This window comes from Dipodomys merriami, unplaced genomic scaffold (assembly GCF_024711535.1).
Source record: "Dipodomys merriami isolate MVZ:Mamm:240054 unplaced genomic scaffold, mDipMer1.0.p SCAF_60, whole genome shotgun sequence".
NCBI classification, from domain to species: Eukaryota; Metazoa; Chordata; class Mammalia; order Rodentia; family Heteromyidae; genus Dipodomys; species Dipodomys merriami.
The window spans coordinates 1,626,065-1,642,441 of NW_027206180.1; the positions used below are offsets into that span (position 1 = coordinate 1,626,065).

At 45.0% G+C, this 16,377-nt stretch overlaps 1 protein-coding gene across 6 annotated transcripts in view; it reads right to left on the reverse strand.

Moving 5' to 3' along the window:
* The window catches only part of Mrtfb (myocardin related transcription factor B), a 170,812-nt gene that overhangs the window by 29,225 nt on the left and 125,210 nt on the right, over nucleotides 1–16,377 (reverse strand). For all 6 annotated transcript variants that reach the window (XM_070003449.1, XM_070003447.1, XM_070003446.1 and 3 more), the window contains 5 exons: nucleotides 8,879–8,944; nucleotides 7,086–7,141; nucleotides 5,000–5,075; nucleotides 2,976–3,137; nucleotides 769–947 (listed from right to left, as the gene is read on the reverse strand). In XM_070003449.1, the coding sequence (XP_069859550.1) occupies nucleotides 769–947; nucleotides 2,976–3,137; nucleotides 5,000–5,075; nucleotides 7,086–7,141; nucleotides 8,879–8,944 (539 nt within the window). The remainder of the gene's footprint in view (nucleotides 1–768; nucleotides 948–2,975; nucleotides 3,138–4,999; nucleotides 5,076–7,085; nucleotides 7,142–8,878; nucleotides 8,945–16,377) is intronic.

The following is a 16,377-nucleotide window of genomic DNA, read 5'->3' on the forward strand; positions in this document are numbered from 1 at the left end:
CCTCGCGTCTATATAGTCAGCTGGTTCTCAACAGGGAGCCGCAGCCTTTCACTGGGGCAAGAACAGTCCCTTCAACAGATGGTCCTGGGAGAACTAGCTGTCCACATGTGGAAAATGGGTGGGCCCTCTTCCTAACACCATATAAAAACCTTTGGGGTCTTAGGACCCCAAACCATGAAACTCCTGGAAGAAAACACAGATACAACGAATAAACATAATGAATAAACACACACTGGAATAAAAAGAGATCCTGACACCCTTCTTTCTTGGGGAAAAAAAGGAGATTCTGACAGACTATAGTATAGATAAACATTAAGGACAGACAGTATGCTAAGTGAAGCAACTATCGCAAAAAGATGAACACTGGTCATGCACCCATGGCTCATACTTATAATCCCAGCGACTCCGGAGGCTGAGATCTGAGAGTCACAGTTTGAAGCCAGTCTGGGTAGTAAAGGTCACAAGACTCTTATCTCCAATAAACTACCAAAAGTCAAAATTGGAGCTATGCCTCAAGTGGTAGAGTGCTGCCTGAAGCATAAGCAGCTCAGGGATAGCACCCAGGCCCTGAGTTCAAACCCCACCATAAAAAAGAAACGCACATGTAGAATAGAAATAATTCGTAAGAAACTATCGAAAAGTTTTAAGTGTTTGATCATAGGTAAGTAAGTCTATTGTATTTTTCTGTGTGTTCAGATTTTTCTTCTGGTGAAAATATGTGGTCCTGATGCGGTCTATAATAAAAAGCAGAGCAGCGCGAGGCCATACCTGGGTTGGAGTGTTTGTGGTCACAGGAGATGGCGACTCCCTGGCTTTTGGCTCACTTGGCGATGCGGCGGACCCCTGAGACTCCTGGCTAGCTGGCTGGTCGGGAGACAAAGCATCACTGCTGTCTTCGTCGAATGAGAAGTCGCCCTGACTGTGGGGATAGCCCTCCTTCCCGGCGCCTGGAGACAGAAATGACTGTCAACGTACGCTGGCCTGGGAATGCTACGCTTAAAAGGAAAAAGGGGAGACAGCACCACCCATGTGAATGTAACAAGCTGGTTTAAAGTAATAAAGAAGAAAGGAACACAGTGGAAGCACACCTATGCTACCTATGATTTATTTTGGGGGAGAAAAAAATTAAAAACATCGAACATGAATCAGACCAAGCCTTTAGATCCGACTACCAATTAAAGTGCAGAAGACAGGAATGAAATCCTATGGCTCAGGTTAGAAAACAACTTGGGCCTGTTTGTCAACAAATGAGTAGTAAGATAAAAAGGGAAGGCCAAGGTAGAGATTTAAAGATCTGTAAGGGGCTGAGGCAGCATGCGGATCAAGCTCTGACAGCCCCAGAAACAAGTGTTGAAAGGCTACATGGTTATGGGGGGAAGGGCTAGAACGGCAGAGTTCCTCCAGGTAGATCCACACCTTATTTCAAGGGGCGGGGGGAGGAGAAGGGGGGTGTAGAAGGGTGGTTCCTCCAAACCTAGATGGACAGTTGATTGCACAAATTGGAATTCATGGCTATAAATCGTCTAAGCTTTAAACTCACACTTAAATAAGTCCCTGGGAGCAATGGAAGCTACAACAATTTTTTTTTTTTGGATCAGTTGTGGAGCTTGAACTCTGGGCCTGGGCACTGTTCCTGAGCTCTTCAGCTCAAGGCTAGTGCCCTACTACCTGAGCCACAGTACCACTTCCGGTTTTCTGGTGGTTAATTGGAGATGAGTCTCATGGCCTTTCCTGCCCGGGCTGGCTTTGATCTGCGATCCTCAGTTTCCTGAGTAGCTAGGATTACAGGCGTGAGCCACCGGCACCTGGCCTAACAGTTTTAAAACAGGACAGTAGGGCTAGGAACTTGGCTCAGTGGTAGAGTGCTTGCCTCGCAAGCATGAGGCCCTGGGTTCAATTCCTCAGCACCACATAAGCAGAAAAAAGCCAGAAGTGGTGCTGTGGCTCAGTGGTAGAGCACTAGCCTTGAGCTGAAGAGCTGAGGGACAGTGCCCAGAGTTCAGGCCCCATAACTGTCAAAAAAAACAAAAACAAAAAACCAACAAACAAAAATCTGCCGGGCGCTGGTGGCTCACGCCTGTAATCCTAGCTACTCAGGAGGCTGAGATCTGAGGATCGCGGTTCAAAGCCAGCCCGGGCAGGAGAGACTGTGAGACTCCTATCTCCAATAAACCACCAGAAAACCGGAAGTGGCGCTGTAGCTCAAGTGGTAGAGCGCTCGCCTTGAGCTGAAGAGCTGAGGGACAGCGCCCAGGCCCAGAGTTCAAGTCCCAGGACCGACCAAAAAAAACAAAAAAACAAAAAAACAAAACAGGACAGTAACCTTTCAAAAGATTAACTACTATTATTTTTGAAATGACGTTTTCCCCCTCCTAGAAGTTACACCAGAAACAAAAAAGAAACACTGGAGATGGGGTATAGCCCAGTGGTTCAATCCTTAGCAAGGAAGAAGAGAGGGAGAAATCAGGAAGTATGGGAAGGCCAAGGATAAAGCAGACAGAAACTACCATTTCACAGAACACATCTGTATCAGAGCACCACTGGCCTTCCTAAAGTAACACAGACCAAGCCATTTCTTTATTCTCTTTTCTAAAAGAGAAGAAAAATAGCTTGTGAAAATATAATGAAAGTCTTGTAAAAATACCCAGCATCAGAAATGAAAAAGTATAACACTGAACTTTATCCTAGGAAATGTGATAATGAAAGGAAAAGTCAGACCTAAATCTCAGACATGAAAGGGGAATCTGTGTTCATCGGGAGGAAGTAACAGTCCTGAGAATCACTGTCAGTGTCAGGCAACTTCTAACTGAGCAAGAGAACAATACCCATGGTGGATGCTGGTCCTTTCATGAATGTGCTTTATCTGAAATCCATCCATCCTCCCTCCATCTCTGCCTCCCACCTTCCCTTCCTTTCCCTCTCCCCTCTCTTTCATTTCCCTTTTTCCTCAAAAGACCCCATAATCCAACACTTGCCTATAACTGCTTCCTTCACACTGGAGTCCACGGGGAGGATGTTCTTCTCCACCAGCTCCATGGGACCAGGTCTTTGAGCAATCTTCTCATTCAGATCGTCAGCCAGCCGAGCTCTTTTCAACTTCATCTGAGTAGCCTGCAGGGAGGGTTCTGCAAACGTTTCTGAAAGAGGAAACAATTTTCATTGTTCCATGGACTACTATCTCCATCCCATAATGTTATCAGGATCTTCAGCTCAGGCCTAGACGTTTACAGGTTCCTAGAATCTTTGCTGAAGAGGAGATGACTGGTTATGAATACTCCAGGTCAGACACTGGAGGCTCACGCCTGTCATCCTACCTACTTAGGAGGCTGAGATCTGAGGATCCTGGTTTGAAGCCATCCAGTGCAGAAAATTTAGGCACTTATCTGCCAATTTTATTTCTTTAAACCAAGCTAATCAAAATTGATTTAATGTTTTTTTTTGCCAGTCTTGGGGCTTGAACTCTGGACATTTTTTTGTTCAAGGCTAGTGCTCTACCACTTGAGCCACAGCACCACTTCTGGCTTTTTCTTAGTTTATTAGAGGTAAGAGTCTCATAGACTTTCCTGCCTGGGCTAGTTTCAAACTGTAATCCTCAGATCTCAGCCTCCTGAGTAGCCAGGATGACAGGCGTGAGCCACCAGTGTGCCAGATGGCGATTCCTTTTGTAGTTGTATATTTGCCCTAGTTTTAATTATTTTAATTAAAAAGGAGTTTTGGAAGCAGATACCACTGTTACTACACAATGTTGTTGCTCATACGTCAGGAAATTTTGACCTATGACCCAGAAGGAATCATTTTCCATGTTACTTACCAGAGGGCTGGCTTCTTTGAAATTACTTATTGCTGATAGCTGGTAGATGCTCTGCCCGACTGAAACTCTGGGAAAAGCCATTTCAATCCAGAGGACTTCTGAGAACATGACTCAAGTAGAGCAAGGTATGTTTGTACCCTCTACCCCTTGCGCTGGAGAGAGGAAGACTAGCACACAACCATGGACTCTTCAGGCCAGAAGAGACCCTACTTTGGACCCTAACTCAATACACGAACTGTTTTACAACATCCTAAGGTGGTGTCAGCCTGTGCCTTTCCTCTACCACAGCAGCCTCTTTATTCTCCAGTGGAACACTGTTTCAGTTTGAAATTCACCTTTTTGTTTATTGTGATCTGTTTTCGCCACTAGAACATCAGCTCCAGGAAGGCAGGGGTCCATATGTCTTACAACTCGTGAAGATTTCACTTTTGGACATGTCTGACCTTTGAGGATTATTCCTCATGTTAAGCTGCAATCCTAATTCTATATTCAGGCTCAGAGACAACAGATCTTACTTCTACCTGACAACTATCTCCAAGTGCTTATAAAGTTTCCAGATTCTTTCTGAATCTTCTCAAGGCTTAACACACTTGTGACTATCACAGGATCAAGTTCCTCATCCTGCTCATTAAATCAGAAAAGCTTTGGATAGAGGCATAAGCTTCCAAGACTGCTCTTCCTGAAAAGAGGGAGCAGGGGGGCTAAGCCATGTCTTTCACAAGGATGGAAGGGCAGCTGTTCCCCTCAGGATCCTCAGGAAGGAGGTCATGTCACTGGGAGACTTTGAGAGCGGTGGGTGGATAAATGTCAGATCATAAGGATTGTAGTCATGCCCAGGAGATATGAAGGACTTGGGGCTTACAGTTAGATTTATGACTTAATGAGCAGAGCACATGTCCTTCATTATTTAAAAAACAACAAAAACCCCTCTGGATGAAGCCTGTCCAGGGGTGTGGGCAAGGCACCTGCAGGACTGGCAGTGGGAAGAGCCAGCTCATCAGCTGGTTATTTGGAGAGTCAAGTCTTCTCCTGTACCAAACACAGTGTTTTAGTTGGGGGTCTTCAGATCTGGAGAATGCCAGCCTGTGAGGTAAAAAGTTACTAGGATGGGAATCAGAGGTAAGAACGGAATTTGTACTTGCTTTCTTGAGAAAAACGCAGCAAAATAAGCAGAAATAAAACTTGTACCTTCTAAAATATGCATCCTGACAAGTTCAGATCGGTCTGGTCGACTCCGAATCTTGTGTTTCAAAAAGTTTTCAGTCTTTAAAAAAAAAGAGGTAAAGAAAGTCTTATCATAAATAATTCATAATTTATTGTGGTTTTCCATTTTTTCAGGGTAATCCACTAAGTAAACTGTGTATTCTTTCTGTCAGGTGTTTGAGAAAAAGGCTAGAGGAGCTGGGAAGTTAGCTCAGTGGTAGAGCGCTTGCCTTGCATGCCTGAGGCCCTGGGTTCGATTCCTCAGCACCACATAAGCAAAAAGAAAGAAGCCGGAAGTGGCACTGTGGCTCAAGTGGTAGAGCGCTAGCCTTGATCTGAAGAGCTGAGGGACAGCGCTCAGGCCCAGAGTTCAGGCCCCACAACCGGACCAAAAAAAAAAAAAAAAAAAGAGAGAAAAAGGCTAGAAATCAGTAAGAAACTATTTCCAATATGATTTAAATTGTTATCTTCAAAATGCTCCAAAGACTTGAAAAGGATGTTAATACCAAGTAAGTACTTCATTGTCTTAACATCAAAACTTGTGAAAATGAAAAGCTCAAAATGTTAAAGATGAGTCTTTTTTTAAAGCCGGGCGCCAGTGGCTCACTCCTATAATTCTATTACTCAGGAGGCTGAGATCTGAGGATCGTGGTTCAAAGCCAGCCTGAGCAGGAAAAGTCCGTGAGACTCTTATCTCCAATAAACCACTAGAAAACCAGAAGTGGCGCTGTGGCTCAAGCGGTAGAGCTCTTGCCTTGAGCTGAAGAGCTGAGGGACAGCACCCAGGCCAAGAGTTCAAGCCCCATGACCAACCAAAAAAAAAAAAAAGATGATTTTTTGAAAAAACACAAATCTAAGCTGGGCGCTGGTGGCTCACGCCTGTAATCCTAGCTACTCAGGAGGCTGAGATCTGAGGATCGCAGTTCAAAGCCAGCCCCGGCAGGAGAGACCGTGAGACTCCTATCTCCAATAAACCACCAGAAAACGGGAAGTGGCGCTGTAGCTCAAGTGGTAGAGCGCTTGCCTTGAGCTGAAGAGCTGAGGGACTGCGTCCAGGCCCAGAGTTCAAGCCCCACAATCGACCAAAAACAAAAAAAACCCAAAAAACACAAATCTAATCATTTAAACATATTTCAATAAAATATTATTTTTGGATTTCTAAAAAATATTAATATCCTTTGATAAGGTCATTATCATAATTCATATTTCCTTTATCAGAACTATACTCAGTTCTTAAAAATAAGGCTTTAAAGTAAGTCTTAACCAGGCACAGGTGTCTCATGCCTGTAATCCTAGCTACTCAGGAGGCTGAGATCTGAGGATCGTGGTTGGAAGCCAGCCTGGGCAGGAAAGTTCCCGTGGGATTCTCATCTCCATTCATCATTCAAAAACTGGAAGTGGTGCCTTGCCTCAAGTGGTAGAATGCTAGCCTCAAGCACAAAGAAGCTCAGGGACAGCACCTAGGCCCTGAGTTCAAGCCCCACAACTGACAAAACAAACAAACAAGTCTTGTATCTTATAAAATTCTAAGTGGTTATTACTGCATGCTGGGAAAACTGTTAAGGAATTTTTTGAATATGTGTCACAGACATTATACCCCAAAACAAACTCAAAGGAACAAATGAGCATAATGGCACTTTTAGAGACAAACGCAGACACCCAGTACTGATGGTGCCTCCCCGAAGGACAGGGTGGCCGGGCCGGCCGGGCCAGCACGGCAGGGTTCTTATGCTGCCATTCCTCCACGCTCAGGGAAATGCCTCACTGCTGCTCTTGGCAGAGTAAGGGAGGGAGGATTACTCTCTTATGACGTCTCTTAAGACCTTTCCTTAGGTCCTGAGAACAAAGTGAAGAAATGTGATTGATACACAGAGTGGGGAAAACTAATCCATTTCTGGCTTAAAACTAATACTATTTAAATGTGACACATTTTCTTCGAACTCCACCAAACCACCTCAGAACCCACACCATTTAGGCTGTGTTTTTCTACTGACACACTTAGGTGTGCGATTATGTGTCCACATGTACAATACAACAACATGGAAAAATAAAACACTTTAAAAGTCCTTACTCTGGCTCGTTCCAAGCTTTTTATCTGTTCATGGAATGCCGCTGGGCTCTTCAAAGCTGTGAGGGGAAAATCAATGGTTTCACAGTATAAATACAGGAGTTCACGCCTCAGTCCAAAGCTACACCACATCACCTTGATGGATAATCCTAACTGTGCATAGCTAGAAGTCCATTTAATTCCTCTAAGAGATACCAAAAATTTGAAGTGCTATGAAATTAAATGTATATATTTTACAAATAAACATTTAAAACAGGGTTGCATATATAAAGAATACCGGGCCAGATGACTTCCTACCACTAGCTGGGCAAGCTTGCTTAGGGCCCGTGACTGGCCCTTCAGAAGTCTTTGCTCTTCATGCCATATCAGCTCAAAGCCCAACGTGGTCTCAGACCCGAGGCGCTGTTTATTCCTAACCCACAACAGGCTCAGCTATGGGGCCATCATGATGCTGCTGCTTTGGTCTTCATAGCAGCCGTGCACGTAGGTGTCAATCAGCCTGGGACATACGAAAGACCCAAAGAAGCCAGTGACTTCTTGAGGTCATATAGGTAGGTGATGGTCAGAGGGACTGAGATTTAGGGGGGTGAATTTCTAAGGCTCATGTTCTTCCTATCACATGCTCAAAAATCACAGTGACTCTTCAACATGAGGGTAGGCAGAAGTTAGGAAAACCACACCTGCTACACAATTCCTATGGACTGTCTCTGCAAAATCATTTTGGCTATGTGCATCAAAATCTCCTAGTAGACTGCATGGATGCCCACAGGTGAGCAGAAGGGATGCGTAGCCCATCCACCAGGGCTAGGCTTCCTGTGTCACTGAGACTTGGTCTGGCCTTGAGGCACTGCAGGGGCTCGCAGGTTCTCTATAGCAGTTAGCGTGGCCTAGTGATGATATCCTGAACATCTCCATGGAATCCTGCTTGTTTGGTTCACAGAGAAGAATTCAGTAGTGGGAGAATCGGGCAGATTATCAGAGCAGCCTTTGACTATTGTAATTCTTGATGGAACCTTTTTCAGTATTAATTGTCTAGGAAAAAACTTTCACTAGGAAAAAAAAATTTACTGCTGAGAAAATTCATTCCTTTACAATAAATCAGTAAATGATTTATGGGCCAGCAGTGATTTAGAAGACTGGGAAGCAAAAAACTCACTCGAACTTCTTTCTAGTGTTTTAACTGTTGTAAAACTTAAAAAAAAATCCAGATAATTTAAAAACCTACATAAAACAACTAGCTTCCCCTTAAAATACAAAATCACCCCCAAAGAAGGAATGTTTAAAGGAAAAGAGAACAACTTAGGCAAATACTCAAAAATCTCTTGAAAGGTTGAACCCAAGGGACACTCAGGAAATATTTGTACTTGAGCCAGAAGGATTTTTATTAATTATAAATAGAATGCTTATTAGTCTTCTAATTAAGATACATTTAATTACACAGACTATAGTACACAGTACCAAAGATAATTAATTTGGATTAAATGAGTAGAACAAGACTGAATCAACTTCATCATGTTACTTTTGCAAGTCTAATCTCATATCCATTAGCAAAATGATTACTTCATTTTAAAACTAAAACAAATACTCAAGTTTGAAGGAGGAACTTCAGTGTATTAAGAGTGTTCCTCAGATAATTTGAAGCGCATTTTGCGTGGTTCTCTTAGATTGGCAGTGATGACGGCTGCGTCTCCTGCTAGTGATGTGGTGGCGGCTCTGCCTGCGTGGACAGGTGCCCCCAGGCCGGACATGGCCATGCTGCTGCTGCACACAAGAGAAGAAAACACTCTGGGTCTTACGTGGCATGATGCCCTGGTCCACTAGTTGTTCTCGCGTCCTCCTCTGCTGCAGCCTCAGCTGGAGCACTGTGGAGAGAAAATAATGACCGTTGAAGCTGATGGACAACTGCAGGGCATAGCGACTCAGGCCTTATTGAACACCGATTTCATAACCAAACAAGGACCTGGCCTGGCACTATCCAATTTGCCAAGCGAATTGTTTTGTGATTTCTGTCTGCTGGATGAACTCTGAATTTACACTGCATAAATTTTGTTTAGCTAACAACTTTACTATAAAGCTTATGATTTCCTGTTTAAATATCTTCATATGGCAGCAAAGCAAATCAACTGAAATTGGAGGTTTACACTCTACGACTTACTAATAAAGGGACTCTCTTCCAGAGAAACAGAAATGGGAGGTTCTGTGGCATCCTTTAGCTTCTTAGCTAGCTGGCTTGCCAAACTGAGTGAAAGACAAATCCTCCCTAGATTTCCCAAGCAGAGTTCTTCTGTGGCATCTCATTGCCTTATTTAGAAAATGAGCCTTTTTCAAAGGATGTGATGGTGGAAAATGCTTCCTTGGTATATTAGCTATGTTTGGGGTTAAGCTTCCATTTAGGTTTTTATAGCAGACCAGCAATAAAAAGCAAGGTTAGGAGGATTAAGCCTGCGCTTAGGGGTTATCAATAATAGGTATACAAAATAATAGCTGTGCATTTTTCCAGCAGTGGGGAGGCAGGAGTGCAGGGCCCCGCCCCGGGCCGCCACTCACTTTTCAGTGGCTCTCAAATGTCCTTATCTCTGCTTTATATACAGAAGTGTGGCTTCTGTTAGTTTTGGGGGCTACAGGGTCCCAATGCTTCACCTACACCTCACGTAGAGGTGAAGCAAGTGATGAAGAACTGTGTTACACAAAACAAGAGAAAAATCATGCTTGCAAAGAACTCTGCACGTTTCTGACATTTAAATGTCTGGTGACAGTTTGTGTCAGCTGTGTGCGGCACGCGAGCGCGTCTGCGTCTGCGGATGGTGTGCTCTGCTCCGCTCCGCTAAGTTAGGAATAAACAGAAGCAAGGCGTGGGCCTCTGTGTCTGGCAGTGCCCAGTGGTTGAGTTCTCACAGGAGTGCCAACACTAGTGCCCAGTGGCACATAAGGTGGTCACGCACAGAGCAGAACCCGGGGAAAAGCAGCGGAGGGCAGGGGTGAGGGGAGGGCGCGCAGAGGCGGGCTCTGGAGTGGAGTGTCAGCGGCGGCGTCTCTCCTTTCTCCTGATGTGATCCTCACGGAAAAGCATCAAAAACAAAGAGTAACACAAATATTAACAGCCTTCTTTTCTGTGTCAAAATAAGCAGAAAACCATCCCCAAAGCAGGAAATGTACTTTCAAGGCAAGTGTGTCCAACACAGTTCACTTGTGGGCGAGTGGTTTCTGAGAGTGGCAAGTGACGTGTAATTAGACTGGAGTGTCTCCCACGCTGCGGCGGTCACGGCAGAGCCCACACACAGCAGAGCAGCCGCTCCAGCTGATCTCCGACGATGGCACACCCCGGCATCACGCTCCTGGGCACTGCCACCTGCAGCCGTGAGGGCAGCAGAGACACGCGTGCCTCTCCCCGCTCCTTCCCTGTGGGCCTGCCCTGCACCAAACACGCAGCTGACAAGTTACTTCAGCTCTGACTCCAAGCACCCAGTTAGGAGTAGATTCCCAAGCCCGCTCCCATTTCAGATGCCAGTCACTAGCCCAGATGATTCAGACTATGAACTTGTGAGGATCCCACCAGACCATTCTCAGGTTTGAGAATTTGCTAGAATGGCTCCCAGAATGCAGGGGAGGCACTGCATTATTTTAGAGCACACAATTTAGAAACAGCCCAGTGAAAGAATGGCATAGGGTAAGCATGGGGAAAGGGCGCCCTCTCCAGGCAGCCTTTGATACTGGCCTTCACATGGTACAGTGCACGGGAGGAGCGGGGGGGGGGGGGGGGGGGGGGGGGGGGGGGGGAGACAAGACATCCTGGTGTCCTGCGGAGTAAAGGGCCGAACTGTGTGCTTTTGGGGTCCTAGTTCACAGCTGCTATGCTGTTTGTAAGGTGACTCTCCCGTGGTTGTCTTGCAAACAGTTGCACATCAGCTATAGATTTCTCAGGAGGGAAGACAAGTCCAAAACACTCAGTGACAGTATTTACATCTTAACAAAAACCAAGTGCATAGGCCATAGACTAAGACAATGCATGCTACAATTGCTCTTATTTGTTCACTTCAAAGAATGTCTCAGAAAAACCTAGAAACTAAAGCAATCCACATAACAGTCCCTAAGTCATTTGTAAGTTTGATTACTACAAAAAGAAAGGGGGGGGGCAATACAAAAAAAGTCCCTTTCAAACAGGCAGAGTGTGTTCTCCATGGAAAACACCAGCCTCGTGTGGGACTACGACAGCTGTGCATTCCAGAGGAGCAGTTCTCCAGAGGCTGCCCGGGCCACCAGCGCAGAGCCCAGGGTATGCTTAGACCATTTGCTTTTTGCATGCATGTATCTTTCTTAACTAGACTACACCAAGGCCTCTGAAATCAATTTTTCATACATAGTAAGATTGATACACATTATATAGAATGAGAAAATATAAAAATGTAGGAGAAAAAAAAAAAGAAAGAAAATTGCCAAAAATGTCACCCAGAAATGCAACTGCTGTTATTATCTTGGTATATTTCCTGTCTTTTATTTAAGCATAAATTATTTTTATTTTTTTGTTGGTCGTGGGGCCAAAACTCTGGGCCTGGGCGCTGTCCCTCAGCTCTTCAGCTCAAGGCGAGCACTCTACCACTTGAGCTACAGCACCACTTCTGGCTTTTTCTGCTTATGTGGTGCTGAGGAATCGAAACCCAGGGCCTCATGCATGCAAGGCAAGCGCTCTACCACTGAGCCACCTTCCCAGCCCTAAGCCTAAGTATTGACTGTTCTTACAAATTACAGTTGTAGTCTATGAACATGGAACAGACATAATTTCACAGCTACAACGTTCCCTCTTGCTGGGTCCCTAAAGATCCTCATTGCTGCTGGGCGCTGGTGGCTCGCTCCTGTAATCCTAGCTACTCAGGAGGCTGAGATCTAAGGATCATGGTTCAAAGCCAGTCAGGGCAGGAAATTCTGTGAGACTCTTATCTCCAATAAACCACTAGAAAACGGGAAGTGGCGCTGTGGCTTAATCCGTAGAGCACTTGCCTTGAGCTGAAGAGCGGAGGGACAGTGCCCAAGCCCAGAGTTCAAGCCCCATGACCCACCACTTTGCTTTTTTCCAATTCTTGTACCTCTACAGAATTCTGTGGTGCACTTTTCCTCACTTCTCATTATCCCCAAATTCCTAGATGGAGTAACACTTCTGTGTAAGCGGGACTAGGCACAATTGCTAAGAGGAAAATTCTGTTCCCAGACATTGTCTTTTGAAATCATGCCAGATGCAAGAGACGATGGATGCAGATGACCTTTTATCTATTTCATTCAGAGAAAAAAAAATTAAGTAATTATGGACCTTTGCCAAGACAATGTGTCTTCATTATTTCCTAAGAAGTCAGGTTCTTTTCTATTACATGCCAACAAAAGAAAAATGCATAGACTTTTGAATATTTAATACTATTTATTTCTTGCCAATAGATTAAAAACAGTATTATCTAAATCAAAGTGCTTTCAACTTTCTCTACCTTTATACAAGCAAAAATTTCATTTTAATCACTATGTTGAAGAAAGCAGACTTGCAATGCTACACTGGAATTATCATTTCTTAGTACCATGGATAGTTCAGATGTCAAATTATTTTCCCCAAATCTCTAAATGGTTCTAAGTGACAAAACCTTAAGACTTCCAATAGAAAGCACCTTAAAATATAATTATTTCACTATCATGTTTGTACCCAATTTTAATTTTTCAACTGATTTTTGAACCAAGATGCTGCTGCTTGTCTCCCTAAGCACTTTCACATTTAAGAATAAATTCCCAAAGGGGAGAGGTGATTATTTGAGGGAAAATTGTTTTACTTCAGTGTGTGAATTTAGGGTCTTAGGTTATTTTGTTCATTTTGAATTTTTTGGCAGTATTAGGGTTTAAACACAGGGCTCTGCACTTGGTAGGTAGGCACTCCACCACTTGAGCCATTCTGCCAGCTGTTTTTGCTGTCATTTTTAAGACAGGGTCTTATATTTATGCCCAAGCTAACTTGGACCTCCTATTTACACTTCTCTCCATACCTGGGATGGCAGGCACATACCACTATGCTCAGCTTTTGCTGTTGATACAGGACCTCACAAAGTACACAGATTAGCCTTCAATAACAGTTCTTCTGATCTCAGCCTCCTTGGCTGATTACAGGCATGAGACAACGCACTTAGCTTTGAAGTTATTTTTGAATTTATCTTGATGGAAGATAAAAGACAAAATGTGATTATGTTGCCTTGAAGAAGCAGCTATGGGCAAAGTGAAGATCATGAGAAAGTAGTGGATACCAGGTTCTTCTCATCTCCATTACAATTCATTTGTGCCACACTGGGGGAGAAACAAAGCACTGCATGCTCTTAGAGAGGTTAACAAGTGGCAAACATACATTAGAGTTCTGGGCATATTTTCAGGGGGTCTAATTTGCCCATTATAAACTAAGATTCCTTTTCCAGTAATTTTTTTTTGTTTGTTTGGTTGTGGGGCTTGAACTCTGGGCTTGGGCGCCATCCCTCAGCTCTTCAGCTCAAGGCGAGCGCTCTACCGCTTGAGCTACTGCGCCACTTCCGGTTTTCTAGTAGGTTATTGGAGATAAGAATCTCACGGACTTTCCTTGCCTGGGCTGGCTTTGAACAGTGATGCTCAGATCTCGAGCCTCCTCAATAGCTAGGATTACAGGCGTGAGCCACCAGCGCCCGGCTTTCCAGTAATTTTTAAAAATGTGATGCAAAGTTACCATAAAAATGTTGGCGTAGGGGCTGGGGAGGTGGCTCAGTGGTAGAGAGCTTGCCTTGCATGTTTGAGGCCCTGGGTTCGATTCCTCAGCACCACATAAGCAAAACGAAAAAAAGCCAGAAGTGGCGCTGTGGCTCAAGTGGTAGAGCGCTAGCCTTGAGCTGAAGAGCTGAGGGACAATGCCCAAGCCCAGAGTTCAGGCCCCACGACCGGACCCCCCCAAAAAAAATGTTGGCATGTCAGTGAGAGCCAGGCTTTCTATACTACTAAGCCAACTTCACCATTGCTTCCTGAGACAAAAGCAGAGTGGTGCATGCACACACAGATGCAGAGCTCAGGCACCACAAAGAGCAGGTAGTTGTGTACCAGGAATTTTCATATCATAACTATTTTCTAGTGAAAAGGGCAGTAGAGACATCAAGCTAACTAAAAATCTGCACCGACCTTTGGCCTAAATAGCAGATGCTACCTCCATTCTACTGCACCTTGTAATGCAGGCTGCTAGCTTGTGGAGAGACGGATTTGGAGCTGCCATCCTCTGCCCGTAAAGAGGTCTCCTAATCTAGAATGCAGCATTTACCCTCTATTAGCAAGGAAAGAGTAAAACTGTAGGAAAAACTGAAGGCTGACAAGACTGCTGTCATTCCAGGCTGCCTCACTGTGGGTTTCCTGCATTGATCTGCAGCATGAGGTCAGGAAGACAATGTTTTCAACACCCAGCCTTGGAAATTTACAGGAGCTCTGATAACTTGCTGGTTGGCTGCTGCCTCTGTTGCCATGGAAACAGACTGCTAAAAATGGGGCATGTTTCTTTAAACTGATCATACCTTCACATAAATCCCTGGCTCCTTTTTGTCAAAAGTTGGAATGAATTTAAAGTACGTTTCTTATGGTATGAAATGAACTATTAAGCCAGGGGCCTAGTACAGATGGGCAGAGACTGCATGAACCATCAAACATACAGAGAACTATCATAATACATCAGGGTTTTTTGGGGGGAGAGGGGTGGTAGTGGTGCTGGTCCTGGGGCTTGAACTCAGGGTAGAGCACCCACCCACTTAGAAAGTATATGATCCTGAGTTCTGAGTTCAAACCACCTCTCCCACCCCCACACCCCCGGCAAAAAAAAAACCCCAACCCCTTAGCATACAGAAATGCTTTCTATATTGTATTAAGTCTTAGTTATAGTTATCAAGGAACATCCATAATGCTTTTACTCATATTGACTCTATTTTATAAAAAGTCCTATTTATATAATCCCAATAGAATAAGATATGTATCAATAAGAATTCACAGGTGTCTAGCTTGAATAGTGTCCTCAAATTCCTATGTGGTTGTGTTTGGAGTGAAGGTGATGTGGGCCAGGAGGTGGGACCTCACCCACTAGGATGCGTGAACTGACAAAAGACAGCAGAGCTCTCCGAGGGGCCACGGAGCGGGCACAAAGCCAGCAGTGGGACAAGATTAGGGGCCCTGCCCAGAAACCCACAGCCTTATGTGATTCCAGCCTCTAGGACTGTGGGAAAAGTGATGCTGTGGTATTTTGTCATTGCAGCCTGGGCTGACAACTCCAGACACAAGAGGAATTCTAAGCTTGGCCTTTTTACCACTCAGGAGCTTGTTTAACAAACCCGATAAAGCCACCATTAGGAAATAACCAAAACCCAATGTTTGAAAGCTTTGAATAACAGCTGTCTGGTGTCATACTGGTCTGTCACCTCACTGAGGTGACACTGTAGCACACTTCTAGGGGGTCTCAGGGGAGCTCTGATGAGGGCGGCCCAGGACAGCCCATCAGCCCATCCCTGTGTGTGTCTGATGAGCCAGCTCAGGACAGAGAGGTCTGCTCTCAAAGCACCTTCCCTGAAGAGATGTGCAGCTCTGCCTGCACACCTGCGGTCCAGGGGAGACCACATGATCGGGGTGCACGTGGACCACTGACTCGTGTCCCAGAAGGCTGGCGTGCAGAGGACCTGAGGGGGGCGCAGGGAGAGGTGATCTGAGACAGCAGGGACTCGGACTTGAAGGTTTTGGATTTTTTCCCAAGCACACTGGACATCCTGGGTAAGGAGTGCGCAGTGGCTTTGGAGACTGTGTGGAGAGCTCTGTGAGTAGGGGAATGGTCCGGCCAGCCACATGTGCCTATTACTGAGCAGCTGAAATGTGGCCAATGTACCCGAGGAAGTGAATTTTTCAATTTTTATTAAGTATTTTAGCCCACTCACCTTGTTTTTTAAGACAGACAGAGTGCCCTGTGAACTCCTGGGCTCCTTCCATCCTCTCAACCTCTGGTACTGATTGATAGCTGGTGCCACTCCCACCACCCACCGGCCACGTGTGGCTGGTGGACATGGCGGGCAGTTCCATGAACTGGCAGCTACCAACTTTATCCAATCTACATTACCAGCGTGGATTACTCAGAATACCTCAAACATTCATCTTCTTTCCAAGTCTACTAACAGATTTGCCTCAAAAACACTGCTAGGGCATTGTTATGTTTCCTTGGCAATCCATTGCAAACTGCCACATGGCAGAACTGAGACCTGGTTCCCCAAATAAGAAACTCTTCCTCGCCCCCAAC